We start from the raw sequence: 15,074 nt of genomic DNA, 5'->3' as shown, positions 1-15,074 counted from the left end.
AGGGAGAGTGATGGGGGAAGGGAGAGTGATGGGGGAGGGGAAGAGAGATGGCGGGGGGAAAGAGAGATGGCGGGGGGAAAGAGAGATGGCGGGGGGAAAGAGAGATGGCGGGGGGAAAGAGAGATGGCGGGGGGAAAGAGAGATGGCGGGGGGAAAGAGAGATGGCGGGGGGAAAGAGAGATGGCGGGGGGAAAGAGAGATGGCGGGGGGAAAGAGAGATGGCGGGGGGGGAAGAGAGATGGGGGGGAAAGAGAGATTGGGGGGGAAAGAGAGATTGGGGGGGAAAGAGAGATTGGGGGGGGGAAGAGAGATTGGGGGGGGAAGAGAGATTGGGGGGGGAAGAGAGATTGGGGGGGGAAGAGAGATTGGGGGGGGAAGAGAGATTGGGGGGGGAAGAGAGATTGGGGGGGGGAAGAGAGATTGGGGGGGGGGAAGAGAGATTGGGGGGGGGGAAGAGAGATTGGGGGGGGAAGAGAGATTGGGGGGGGAAGAGAGATTGGGGGGGGGGAGAGAGATGGGGGGGGAAGAGAGCTAAAGTGAGCACAAATTTATTCGCCACCTCCTGTCCAAGGCCAAAAAGGTTGTGCGCGTGATGTGTGTGTGTGTGTGTGGGGAATGAGCAGAGGGGGTAAAGGTTGCAACGTTTTTTTGTGCAGAGAAAACAAGCAGCCAAACAGGCAAGCCTGATTGCGACCGGAGGGGGCCCAAAAGAAGTGGTCCCATTCACTCGGCTGGAGGAGCGTGCGTTGGCATTGGTGGGTCATCGCAGCATTCCAACCACAAAAGTTACTGCAGATCCGGTGCTATCGCAGGGTAAAGCTACACTCAGCTCTGGTGTCAGAGGCACTCATGGCATGAAAGGACATGCAATGTTAAGGCACTCGTGGTTGAACGCACACTTTGTCGCCCATTGTTGGTGCGAACATACAGAGATGGCACTCCTTGTTGGCATACTGTGAGATGGAACAGCTCACATCTCACTTTTACCACCACCACCGCCCACCTTACAGACTGAAATTTTGTCCTCTACTTGTAGATGCTGAGTCGGACACCACGGATCTGGAGAGACCATCGACCTCTGGCCATCACAGATGCCGTCTCACCCCAGCATCTCCCACTCCGACGTTCTCCACACTTGAGGACATCCGATCCTTCCTGCACCCCCAGCCCACATCACCCACGTCCACCGCTCCCACCCTGGGCCAGAAAAAAGAGGAGAGGGGCCCATATTTGATCCCGGAAGCGGCTGAAATGAACCCCCTGCTAAGTTAGCCAAGTGTCCGCAGAACCTCGCCGTTGAGCTCAGATTTTCTGGGGTTTCCAACAGACTCAACTCAAGCAAGCGCAGAGTCCGTGGCTCAAAGGGAAGCAAGGCCCCACCACCCGGTAGCAGCGAGCAACCACCTGCAGATGCAGCCCGGCTCGCTCCAATGAGCCAGATGGTGCAGCTATCAACCACCGGCATGGAGGTAGGTTGCGAGATGCAGCAGACCATGGCTGGGATAGCTGCCAGCATCGCCACATTCACCCAGCAGCACGATCAAAGGATGTAGCGCCTCCTTACAGTGTTGGAGCGCACAGCAGAAAGTGTTAAGGCCATAAGGCAGAAGATGCCTTCTGCACACGTGCTGCAATCCCCCGATCCCGCACCCTCAAGGCAGACAGATGCGAAGGAGCAGGAGATCCTGGCGCCTTCGGTCCCGCACCCGATGTTCTCACCGATACATACACGTCTGCACACATCCTGCTGCCCTCCTACACAACCTCCTGAACCAGAGGCAGTGAGGGGCAGGGGAGGGCCTCTCCACCATGTAGGAGTGGGGAGGAAGAGAAAATCGGGCATAGCTGCAAGTGGGGGTGGAAGAGAGGTGGTGATGCCAGATAGAGGGGTGGGTGTTGCTTCCTCGTCTAAATGTATGTATATGTCATAATGTTATGTAACATTTGTCACTGTGAACTTGTAAATACTCACATTGTTGACCCTGTTTGTGCGCGTGTCATTTTAACGTCATGTGTGGTGCGTTGCGCCAACCACACATCTGTCCCTCAGGTCATCTGCTTCATCAGGAATATCTTCCCATCCACATCTGACTGCAGTGTATAATGGGTTCTGTTATCAGGCCATCGCAAGTCGACAATGAATACAGGAAGACTGCCATTCAATTACTCTCGTTTACCAAGTTGCAGGGCAGACCTTAAGGCTTGCACTTCAGCCCTCTTTTTGCGAGGCCAAACATGGAGGAGTGCCACCCCTGAGATGACATGGTCATCAGTTACATTGCAGTACATTGTGCGAGGCAATTAATGAATCAGCTTGGATGTACAAAATGTGAGATGCTGAACACTTTGTCACTTATAATAATTTTCTCTTCGCCATTGGCCTTCTCAATGAAGGACTTTCAACAAGATGCAACAAAAATGCCTCCATTAGCTTAGACACACTTCAGTCGGTTTTATCACATCCAATTTAAATTCAGCATCAGCAAGAATGCAACATTGACCTAACTTTTTTCCAGCAGTCCCACTGATATGGTACAGAATCCGACTGGCTGCCGTGATGTGATGGCCACCAGCACTCCCTCCCAGCCGATGTGCCAGAGCTGCTCCATTACACTCCGCCATTGCCTTCCTCCCTCCAAACCGATGTGCGAGTGCTGGCCGACTGCTGCCCAGCTCAGATCTGCTTTTCCAGAGTGGTCCTTCTGGCGGGCGGCAGTTTGACGGAAGGCCAGGAAAAATGACCAAAATGGACATTCACAGACATCTGGCCTGGGCGGGTGGGACGCTGTGTCGTGGGCGGAACATTTTCACACCAGGTACCCGCCGGGCGGAACATCGACAGCAGATGGGCAGTTCCGGAGGAATCGCCCAGAAAACGGCCATTTTTGGCGGAACCTCGGTGGCTGCGGGTGGGACAACGATGAAAATCGGGCCCCCTAACTTTCTATTGAATGAGATGTTAAACCGAGAATCCTCTTTCCTCTCAGCTATACAAAAAAGACCCCACAGCACTATTCGAGGAAGAGCAGGGGAGTTCTTCCAGTGTCATGACCAATAATTATCCTTCAACCAACATCACTAACATGGGTTATCTGGTCATTATCTCTTTGCTGTTTGTGGAACCTTACTGTGCATAAATTGGCTGCTACATTTTCCTACATTATAACAGTGCGTACACTTCAAAAGTACCTCATTGGCTGTAAAACACTTTGGGACATCCTGCGGTCATGAAAGGTGCTATACAAATGCAAGCTCTTTCTTTCCTTCTGAAATGACCTTAGTAATGAAACTTGAAACTGAGATGAGGAGCTTAGAAAAGGAAGACTACAGTTTGTACAGTCTGCTGGTCACAATTTAATCAGTAGGACAAGCCTATTATCATAAATGCAGTATTTCACTTGGAGCAAAATGGAAGTGTACTCACCTGAACTCAGCAAGGCTTATGTTGTTTTCCTCATAAAACTGCAGGATCAGCAGCAGTTTCTGATCTTTACAAAGGAAAAAAAAGTACATAATAAAATGGGAATAATTATGTCTGCTGTTCAATTGTGTGAATTTTAATCACAGAAATAAGAGACTTACCTGTATTGCTGAGTGTCGCTCCGTATGCCCCTAGTAACACAGCAAAATGATTGCTGTTGCACACAGATGGACATTGTCTGACCAAAGCCAGTAACACATCAACCAGAGCGTCTACCGAAAAAAAACACATCACAAAACCTGAATGAAAAATCTTGAAAAGTAGTGTTACTTCATATAATTTTGTACATTGTACATCATTAGCAGCATTTGTGTTCAGTTTTGGGCACCGAACCTCAAAGGACATAAAGGCTTTGGACAAAGAACAAGTGATGATTCACCAGGATGACGTGCGTGATGAAGGGACTGAGCTACAATGTTATAATGTCATGCTGCGTTATATTACCTGGAGATGAGGAGATTAAAGGGTGATCCAATTGATTGTTTAAAATAATGACGTGAATTGATATGGTAGATAGAGAATAACTCTTTACTCTGATAGGGGGAATCCAGAACAAAGAGATATAATGTTCAAATTTGCAATAAGGCTGGAAGAAAATCCAGAAAAGTTCTTCACAGGGAGCGTGATGAGAATGTGGAATCCACTGCCCCATTGTCAAGAGATGTTTAAAAGAGAAATAGATACTGTAAAGTAAGGCCATTAGGGTTATGGAGAAAGGTTGGGGAATTGTGATGAGAAAGATTGAAAATCTGCCATGGTTAACACTTTGGGTCAGATTCGATGGGCCGAATCCCCTACTCCCGTAGAGAACAAGCAAAGACTATGTTGAATAGAAAGCTATACCACATAAACTTTGACATTAAAGTTCAAAAGCTTTAGTCATTCAAACCCTGAGTGTATTACAACCCAGAAGAAACTCTTCCAGCCAAAAAAAGACAGGGGAGTGCCTGTTTCTCCCTATAATTAACGACCTGCTAACAAAATGGCGAGACCGAGTAGCTTTGAAATCTGCAATTTCTAAAAATATGATTTTGTTAGCAAATGGTTAATAATAACAGGGAAAGCTACAGAGGGAAAAAAACCCGACATTCTTCCGTTTTTCATTAAAAGAGGAATTTGACCTTCTATGACTTTTTAAAAATTGTCTGAAGCTTTTTCTGTGTTTTTATAACCTTTATTTCTGACTGTGCTGCTCTGCTGCTGCTGCTTTCACAGTCATGGAGCTTTGTCATTCAGTTCGATGTCACAGGACAACATCAGGACAGCAGATTAGGGTTAAAGCGGGGCCAACTGGCAAGAGTGAATCACTTACGAAGCAATAATCAAATTACAATGTCCCAACATGCGTATAACATTGTTTCCATAATAGAATGTTGCTTTTTTGCTGATCTGAATAAGAGATTAGTAGGTAGAACACAGCTGACATTATGATTATATACAGCAGAATTGAAAAGAAGCCTCTAAAGGGAATAACAGGAGAAGAAACAACCAAGTGTGTGCAAACGTGCCACAGAAAACAGCCTGGTCCATTGGCAGTAAAAATTGACGATTTAAAATTCTGAATTCATTTCATTTTTCTTAGCGAGTAAATGAGGTAATTATCACAGTACAATCATTCGAAGTTATTCATCCCTATTTTAAAAAAATATATACAAACACACACTTCCAGGAGGTGTCTCTGGATAGAAATCCATGGATGATTTTTCCAATCTCGATCCCAAGGGCACACTTTGGCCCCAATTTTGGCCATGACTTGTTCCAATTTTTTTTGGAGTAAGTGGGTTTTTCTGGCGTAAGTCAAAAAACCTAATTTTCCCCAATAAACTTGCTCCAGAGTCACTTAGTTTGGTACGATTTTTTTTAGTTCAGTTTTTTTTTTCCAAAAGGGGGTGTACCCAGACACTTACGCCAGTTTTGGCCATTTATGCCATTTTGGCCAGCTAACACTTACACCAAATTGACTTAGGTCAGCGTATGTGGCCAGCTCTGAAAAACGTTGCAGGCAGTTAAGAAATCGGCGCAGGTAAGTAAGTAAGGACCTGCACCCAAGCACCAAGCAGCAAACATTACAAATAAAACTTCAAATAACGAAATAAAAATAAAGAACTGAGGTAAACAATTGATTTACAATTAAATATTTGAAGTAAATCCTACCTTGGGCCGGGGAAGGCAGTGGGCCGGCCTGTACGGGAGGCCATTCGTCGTGGGATAGGAGCGGCCCGGCAAAGACGCATCGGGAGGCTCAGGGGGGGGATGGAGAGGAACGGCTCGGCTGCCTGAGAGCAGACGCGGCATCGGGAGGATCGGGGGCTGGTGGGGGGGAAGGAGAGGCTTGGCTGCCTGAAAGCAGACGCAGCATCAGGGGGGGTTCAGGTGGGGGGGGAGTGGGAGAGGCTGGGCTTCCTGAGAGCAGACGCGACATAGGGAGGCTCGGCAGGGGGAGGGGAAGGGAGAGGAAAGGCTGGGCTCGGTGGCATCGGGGGTGGGGGGAGGGAGAGGAGAGATTTTATTAAGGCTTACACCTATTTCAAGCAGGAGCACTGGCTGTCCATTTCTAGGGCTGCTCAAAAATCGAATCGGCAGCAAGCAGCCAGTATTTTTAAACTCAAACGAGGCTACACAGCTATGCACTTCAAAAATGGCCGAGTGCCAAGTTTCGGCGCTACTGCACATGCGCGACACTGCTGGCACTCGATTCGGCGCAGGCTGTAGCTCCGCCCCCCACTGATATATCTGCGCCGCACCAGGGCACTGGAGGCTCTGCAGAGCGGCTAGGATGGGGCCATTTTTTTTTCCGGGGCAGTTTATAGCGCACAAAGTTGCCGCACAACGGGTCAGTGCGCCAAAAAAACAGCATGGCCAAAATTGGGCCCTTTATATGGTCATACCTCTTGCTTTTGCATTTTCATCTGGATCCTCCCTGGCCTTCAGCATGGTTGGCAAAAACAGAGAGTGATTTGTTACCATCATGTGAATCATAGGCAGTGGGACCAAATTTTGACCCAGATCTTCATTCTCGTACAATGCTTGTATTAATTTACGGAGGGCTTCCATAAATGCCAGATCTCTATAGCGATACCTGCCATTATAAAAGAAAGATAATTAGAAACAGAAGTATAATTAGAACTGTTTACATGGACACTGACTCAATAAAGTTTTCTATTTTATCAATACTACTGTCATCGATGCTCTCGTGAACTTTCTTCTTCCCAGCACCCTACATGCTTTCTCCTCCTTGCATTTCCATGTGTTGAAATGAAAAGTCATTGCACCATCCTCTGTTCAAACTCATTCTTTACCAGGATCTTAAATACTTTGCTATTTACCTCCCTCAGCCTCTCTTTCCTCCTACAATCTACAGGCCTTTTAAAAACTAAACTTGGTGTCAACCTGGTCAGCCCCCTGGACGCAGGGCTGGATTTTTGGTCTTCTGCCGCCCCTGTTAGTAACCTGGGGAGGGCAGCAATGGCGGCGGTAAACACTTCCAGGTGGGCGGCCAGCTTCCAGTGCCCTGCCAGGAAATTCAATGCCATTTTGGAGGGGGCGCGAAGCATTACCGCCCGGAAGCGGCGAGCCGGTGTGCAATGCCCCTGGTTGTGACATTGGCTCGATCTGTGGTTGCCGCCCAACCCGTAGCGCCCCGTAGAGCGCCCTGGTGTTAATGCCTGTGGAAGCAGGCGTTTCAAGCTGTAGCGGCTGCAGTGAGGCAACTAATGTTCACTTCAGGTAAGTGTGATTGTTTTTCTTTTCTTGTGATTTATGTTGCGGTGGCATGAGTTTTGTATTGGGAATGTTTTTGGTGGGGGTTTTTTTCAGGTTTTTTTCCCCCATAGGCTCGTGATTTTCGTTTGCTCAGCCGGTCTAGCGCCCTAAAAGAGGTGTGCAATGCCTCCCTTAGCGCTCCACTCCACATTCAGGGCCCAGCTGATGAATTTTGTGGCTGAGGACGCAAACCATTTCCTGGTGAAAACTTTACCGCCCCGCCATCATTACCGCCCCGAAATGACCAGAACCGAAAATCCAGCACTACAGGTTTTTCAATTTAAAATGGACTATAATGGAGCTCGTCCAAACCACAAGGTTGTGCACGCATCAAATTCTCACCTCAGCCTTCCCCCATTCCTCCAGCATCTTTCCAGCATTTGAAAATCTCACCCTCTGCCATCTTGTTCTTCAACATTCTTTGTTTATTATCACTAGCCCTCTTCCTTCCTATCTGACCTGTGCCTTGACACAAAGTACCTCTTCCATGACAATTTCAATCTTCAGTTGAACACGCCCTCCCTTCCTCTTTCAACTTCTTTGCCCTGCTCACCTTTCTCAACCTCAGTCTCTACATCCACTGGCCGTCCCTCAATTGTGTCACTGCATTTATGGAAAGGGGACGGGGGACGGTGTAGTTAGGCCGAAAGCGGAGCTCTGACTGAGCTTAATGGCAGAACCTCATTAACATTTTTTAGCTCTGTATTTCACCAGTCAGCTGGCCAAATGGCAGGAGGCCAAAGCCAGGGATCCTTGGGAACGGCCCTTGGGAGGTTGGAGAGGTCTGCAATCGGGAGAGCTGTGAATGCTGTTAATCAGGGCTGGGAAGGCTGAAGGCTTCCTGGAGGGGCCGGGGAGAGCTTTCCTGGTGGTCCTTGCCCACAAGGTGTGCTGAAACAGCTACTTACCCTGTACAGCTGGCAGCTCCCGCCTCCATTTCACTGCCGAGTTTCCCAACCTCTGGGAAACCCTTGTAGCAACAGTCAATTTAAATCAAGTTACTAATTGTACTGTGGGAGTCCGATTTAAATATGTTAATTAAGTGCCCCGCCTCGCCACCTCTATATTAAAATGCCCCCGATATCCGGCACTATAAAAAAAAAGCATCAGGTGTGTGTTGGGGCCGGGGTCCTGGTGTGTGTGTGTTAATATCGAGGCCACCATCTCAATTGCTGAGAAGATATTCTCCAACCACTTCCATATCTTTATTCTCTTACACATCTTCTTGAACCTAATCCTCTACCATCACTCCTCTAGTGCCCTTTCTAATTCTGACCTGCTTCACCTTTGACTTCCAACTTAAGACTACATTGACATCTCTTTCAATTTGCTCCATAACAGTCTCGCCTCATCTCCACGTCCTTGTGCCCTGTAAATCCCAAACAGTCTCCCTCTCCCGGTATAACAGTCATTTCCTCAGCCTCAGATCAAGGGGAGGGAAGGAGGGAGAAAGTAGAATGGAGTGGGGGGCAGGGAGGGGGGGGGGGGGCGGGCGGGGAGGAGGAAGCATTAGTGATAATAATATTTAGATCTTGCAGCATCATTTCCTCAATTGAATAAGTGAGCAATCTGTTGTCAGACATTTACTGATCCCATTTTATAATCAGGCATTGCCAGATGTGCCAAGCATTGAATGTCCAATGACAGTTTATATGCACAGACACACATGCACATGCAAGACCATCACATCCACTCAGCATTCCCTCTAAAGATTGCCAGACTCTAGGAGCATGTGGAGTATCACAAGTATACTGTTTGACCATTAAACAGGACTATTTAGTAACATTATCAAGACATGTGCATTTTTTTGCAAGGTTATTAAAAAGCATTATCATTTTAACTTACTTAAGTCCATTCTTTAAAAAACTGCTCCAATCATCCGAACTGACCTCACCAATTGAAACCTGTATACAGAACAGAATATAACAGAAACAACATTGGCTCCAGTTGTTTGGAAATGGAACACAACTGATCATCTGTGGTTGAATGAGGCTATAAATAAAGCGCTAACCAGCAGCTCCTGTAACCTGCCCAGCATCGTCATTTCAGTCTTCTTCATGCTCTCTTCCTGCACCTTGCTGCTGCTGTAGGTGGCGACTAACCATTGGACACAGGCCTTTAATAGGGATTTTTTCCAGGATCGTTGGTGCTCGGGGTATTCCCCCAGTGTATTTGTGACTGCATCTGCCAAAGTCCACCTGCAATTAAATGATTCTGTTACCATTTTTTTTTAGGTTATAATGGAATGGTTCCAGCACAGAAGGAGGCCATTTGGCCAATCAAGCCCATGCCAGCTCTCTGCAAAAGCACGGCAGCTAGTCCCACTCCCCCGTCCTTTCCCCGTAGCCCTGCAAATTTTTTTCTTCAGGTACTTATCCAATTTCCTTTCGAAAGCCACGATTGAGTCTGCCTCCACCACCCTTTCAGGCAGTGCATTCCAAATCCTCGCTGCGTCAAAAAGTTTTTCCTCATCGCACCATTGGTTCTTTTGTCAATTACCTTAAATCTGTGTCCCCTGATTCTCAACCCTTCCGCCAACGGGAACAGTTTCTCTCTATCTACTCTGTCTAGACCTATCATTAATTTGAACACCTCTATCAAATTTCCTCTCAACCATATAAAATAAATCAGAGCTGAGAAATTGATCAGAGAACATGAAAAACAAATTATATAGAGTCGTAGCCCAACACCGAAGGAATTTATAGTTCACAGAAAATACACTGTACACATCTGCCACGTATTACCATACCAATTATGTAAATTTATAATGAGGGCTATAACCACAATATTTATAAATGCAAGTAGTTTGGGAACAGAGTAAGCTAAGCTCTCATTCAGCACTTGAAACCCTTAATTCGTTCAGTGGGTAGCACTCTTACTTCAGAGTCAGAAGTTTGTGGGTTCAAGTCCCACTGCATAGACTTGAGCACAAAAATCTAGGCTGGCACTGAGGGAGAGCTGCTCTGTCGGGAGGTGCCGTCTTTCGGATGAGATATTAAACCGAGGCCCCATCTGACCTCGCAGTTGGATGTAAAAGATCCCATGGCACTACATCGAAGAGGAGCAGGGGAGTTCCCACGGTGTCCTGGCCAACATTTATCTCCCAACCAGCACCTAAAACAAATGATCTGGTCATTTATTTCATTGCTGTTTGTGGGAGCTTGCTGTGTTTCCTACATCATAACAGAGACTACACTTCAAAAATACTTAACTGGCTGTGAAGCGCTTTGGGACATCCTGAGATTATGAAAGGTGCTATATAAATGCAAGTGTTTCGCTCCTTCTTTGAAGGCTTCATGAGATTTGCAAACTGAAAGAAGCAGTTGCTAAGAACTCACAGATCTTTCAGGAATCATTTACAGGTTAATGCAAAGTCATGTAAATAACACCAACTTCTCTCCCACACCTCCCCCAATAATGCAGAAAATTCAGTCATATCGAGAAACATAACCCACTGACAAAAAGATCAAAATCCAGTGACTTCAGCTGCATGGATCCAATGTTCTAAATTCCCTATCTAAACTCCTCAACTTCTCCCCCTCTCCTTCTTTAAGACCTTCCTTAATATTCATTCCTCTACCCAAGATTTTGGTCACCCCTCCTAATAACTCCTTCTTTGATTCAATGTATTTTTTTCTTACATTGCTATGAAGTGCTTGGGGATGTTTTTCTCCGTGAAAGGCACTGTGTAAATGCAGGACATTGTTGGAAAACAAAATGAAGGAAACTACCTCGAAGGATTTGCTGTTTTCTCCAGCGCTGCAGGTAGCTGTTCCATAATACTCGCCACATCATCACGTGATGACAACAGCTGCACTAATCTGGCAAGGACTTCCATCTGTAAATCAGGTTTATCATTTGGACCATCTGATGCAACGCTGCTTACCAGTTTCTTCCACACAGCCTCTCTGATAACCATCAGGACGTCTGCAAGTACTAAATTAGAATAATAATTCACTTTACTTTACAGCCTAAAGATGAATCACTTGGTTTTACTAGACATGTCACAAAGATGTCAATTTAATACTGGTATGCTTCAAAGTTCCATTTTGTTAATTCTGTAGCAGATCTGCATTCCATGATGACTGATGCACAACAAAACATTCATGTGAGGTACATTTTTGTTGAGGCCACTTCCTATTTCAGAAAAACATTTTAAACAGATTTATCACTTTCTCTATGCCAAGAGTAACTTCTAGCCAAGAAACATAGAAACATAGAAAATAGGTGCAGGAGTGGGCCATTCGGCTCTTTGAGCCTTCAACAACATTCAAAAAGATCATGGCTGATCACCTCAGTACCCCTTTCCTGCTTTCTCTCCATACCCCTTGATCCCTTTAGCCGTAAGGGCCATATCTAACTCCCTCTTGAATATATCCAACGAACTGGCATCAACAATTCTGCGGTAGAGAATTCTACAGGTTAACAACTCTCCGAGTAAAAAGTTTCTCCTTATCTCAGTGCTAAATGGCTTACCCCTTATCCTTAGACTGTGTCCCCTGGTTCTGGACTTCCCCAACATCGGGAACATTCTTCCTGCATCTAACCTGTCCAGTCCCGTCAGAATTTTATATGTTTCTATGAGATCCCCTCTCAACCTTCTAAACTCCAGTTTATAAAGGCCCAGTTGATCCAGTCTCTCCTCATATGTCAGTCCTGCCATCCCGGGAATCAGTCTGGTGAACATTCGCTGCACTCCCTCAATAGCAAAAATGTCCTTCCTCAGATTAGGAGACCAAAACTGAACACAATATTCCAGGTGAGGCTCTGTACAACTGCAGTAAGACCTTCCTGCTCCTATACTCAAATCCCCTAGCTACGAAGGCCAACATACCATTTGCCGCCTTCTCTGCCTGAGAAGTGACAATCTGAGGCATTCTGATGGATCGTCTACATCTAGGGCCCAAAATTTGGTACTGCCCTGTTTGGAGGCGGTAACCGAGGCGAGGCGGGACTTCCTGTGCCAGGCGCGGAGATCTCGCCCCAGCAGTGAAATCGGGGTTACCACCCCCGAGAGGAAGTGGAGCGCAATGTTGCACACTCCACTTCCTCTCGGGGGCAGGTGGTGCTAACCACGGGAATTTTCCAGTGCTATGTGGAGCGCTGCGTAGCGCTGGTGGGAGCACTTGGCCCTCCCTTTCTGTTAAAGGGGAGGGCACGCTGCGAACTCTGCATTGGGGAGAAGGGGCCCCCACTTCACCACCAGGGAGCAGGGTGCCATGGCAGTAGCCTGGCACAGATTGGAGTGCTGGGCTGCAACATCGCGACACGGACCCAGCGAATTGGAAAAGATAAGTTAGCCATTTTAGAAAAGTGCGCGCCGCACCTCCCCTTTAATTTTCGCCCCACGAGAGGAGTGAGTCCCAGTTTGCAACCCGGGATGCTGGCACGGGCGTTGCCTGCGGCGGCATCTCGGGGCGCTACTCAATTTTCACTCCGGGGCAAAAACAGGTTGCTGCGCAAGGCGATGATGTTGTCATTGCCAGTGCAGCGGCCCGGGGCGCTATAGGTTTGCGTCTCCGCTAACTCCCAGGGAATTTCGTCGGAGGCGGTAGCGGCCCCATGCGAGAAGTCATTTGCGCGTGAATTTCTCCCCGTTAGACTCCTTACAAACAAGAGCGCCACTGGTACAGCTGCAAAATTTGTAGCATAACTCACATTCCCTATCCACCCCAATCTTAGCCTTCGAGGGGTTTCTTTTAGAGGCTTGAAAAGTGAGTCAGTCTATGCATGAAAAAAGAAATGGCACATTGCCAATGGCTATAGCAACAATTTACCGTCAGTAATAAATGTAACATTTAAATTATGGAATCGAGCAAGAAAGATTTTCATTACAGCTACCATTTTAACATTTTTCCCCAAAATAAGCAATATTGAAAGGGTGAAGGAAGTACAGTAATAAAATAATTAATATATATATTAAAACGTTAATCACCTTTCTTTGGTCGTGTATAGTTACTCCTTACTTGGTACTGTAGATATGTGCTAAGAAGTGAAAGGTAAACACCCATATTTTTCCGGAGATATTTCATTCTCCCTGAATCCAAGCACCAAAGTTCCAACTGTAAAAGATGAGTCCTGCTATGCTGAATGAGGAACGTGCAAATAGAAAGTGAGGTTTCAGTCATGCGATTCAAGCAATGAACAAGTACATCTGGTCTCACGGCCTGTGCAAAGATTGGCTCTTTCACCAGGACTCCAAGAAGCACCTTCTCCAACTCTTCACTGTTAGAAGACTGCAAGAGTGTTCCTACAGCATTGAAATGGTCACATGATAGCACTAGATCGCCTCTGTCTGGGGTCTCCTGGTTATTTTCTGTAAGGATTTTGACCAAACTCTTCCCATACAAGCTCAACTGTTTCACTTCATCACCTGCATTCTCAGGTTTACTCTGAATGGTTAGACATTCTTCTGGGAGTTCCAACATGGATACCACAACCTCTTTGAGCTGAGCTATATCCATATAGCCATGCAAATTCTCCAGGCCTTCTAAAGGTAAGGATTTTTTACCCCTCACTGTCGATTTCCCCTTAGCCATCTTTTTCATTTCAAGTTCCTGCAATGTACTTTCTGTTATAGCTTTAAAATAAGTTAACACTACATCCATGCAGCCAAGCCTGTGCAGAGATGGGGCACTCAGTTGAAGGAGGCTCAGGGTGCCAGAATTCAGATGAGCTGACAGCATTTTGAAACTGATGGGGTTCAGGCTGTGTGGTGGTGGAGCCTGCAATTCCAAAGCCATGAACCACTGTTCCAGCGTTGGGTGTTTAAAAATTGCCAACAACATGCTCTCCAGAACCTGAAATTAACCGTGAAGGATAAAAGACACAGAATAAATGTTGGAAAACTGAAGCAGTAATAGAAAATATTGCAAATGCCCACCAGGTGGGTTTACATCTGGAAGGGAAAGACAGGTTAAAGTTTCAGACAGAATGCTTTATTAGAATCAACATATTCAGGTATAAAATTGGAATCTGACAGAGTCCCATCAGGAATGTCAACTGACCCACTTTGCTGACTTTGTTTGTTAAATTAGCAATGATGTTAATCATTGACCGCATGAACCGTTACCTGGCACTGCACAACCCTACAAAAACCTCTTGCCCAATGGTTTTGCTGCACACAAGAACATGAGGAGTAAGACTAAGCGATACAGCTCCTCAAGTGTGCTGCCATTCAATAAGATCAAGGCTGATCATCGACCTCAACTCCACTATCTCCATATCCCTCGATTCCCCAAGAGTCCAAAAATACATCTATCTCAGCCTTGAATATACTCAACGAACAGAAAAGAAACTCTCAGGGCGTGGATAGTGCCCTCTGGCTTTTAACACAGATGCAATGTTTTCAGTCTAGTGACACCTGTAAAAAGGATTGAAGACATCTGAAGCTCCCATTTCATCCCTTAGCTCACAACAAGAATGCTCCAGGTTTGATCCCCAAGTTTGTGCAGAGCTGGCTCATCTTAGCCAGGGCAATAGCAGAGGCATTGGCCTCAACACTCCTAGATTGGCAAACGGGAAAAAGAAATCAAGCTGATTTCCAGCTGATTATCCAGCAAGCCCTACTGGAAGTGCACATATGTGAATACTGGGTGAGGGCAGCATCAGCACTAATTGCGACATTCCTGTGGTTAAATAGCCTGACAGAACTCACTGTCTAAATTCATACATGAATAATGGGCACTTTGGCAAGGTACAACTAGCCTTTATGAAACTACATCCCAGCAGTGAGTCAACACCTTCAGCATTGGGATTGGATGGGAGAAAGTTAGCAAGAAAAACAATATTAACACAGATATATATAAAGGTATTGGTGAGGCCACACCTG

General features: G+C 46.4%; 1 protein-coding gene across 2 annotated transcripts in view; it reads right to left on the bottom strand.

The window, feature by feature from the left end:
• The window catches only part of urb1 (URB1 ribosome biogenesis homolog), a 110,074-nt gene that overhangs the window by 44,697 nt on the left and 50,303 nt on the right, over positions 1-15,074 (bottom strand). For both annotated transcript variants that reach the window (XM_070893739.1, XM_070893738.1), the window contains exons 22-28: positions 13,179-14,043; positions 10,975-11,179; positions 9,255-9,441; positions 9,089-9,147; positions 6,370-6,560; positions 3,583-3,693; positions 3,425-3,488 (exon numbers count right to left, since the gene is read on the bottom strand). In XM_070893739.1, the coding sequence (XP_070749840.1) occupies positions 3,425-3,488; positions 3,583-3,693; positions 6,370-6,560; positions 9,089-9,147; positions 9,255-9,441; positions 10,975-11,179; positions 13,179-14,043 (1,682 nt within the window). The remainder of the gene's footprint in view (positions 1-3,424; positions 3,489-3,582; positions 3,694-6,369; positions 6,561-9,088; positions 9,148-9,254; positions 9,442-10,974; positions 11,180-13,178; positions 14,044-15,074) is intronic.

The sequence above is a fragment of the Pristiophorus japonicus genome, chromosome 11, assembly GCF_044704955.1.
Source record: "Pristiophorus japonicus isolate sPriJap1 chromosome 11, sPriJap1.hap1, whole genome shotgun sequence".
NCBI classification, from domain to species: domain Eukaryota; kingdom Metazoa; phylum Chordata; class Chondrichthyes; family Pristiophoridae; genus Pristiophorus; species Pristiophorus japonicus.
This window is presented reverse-complemented; position numbering and strand designations above follow the sequence as displayed.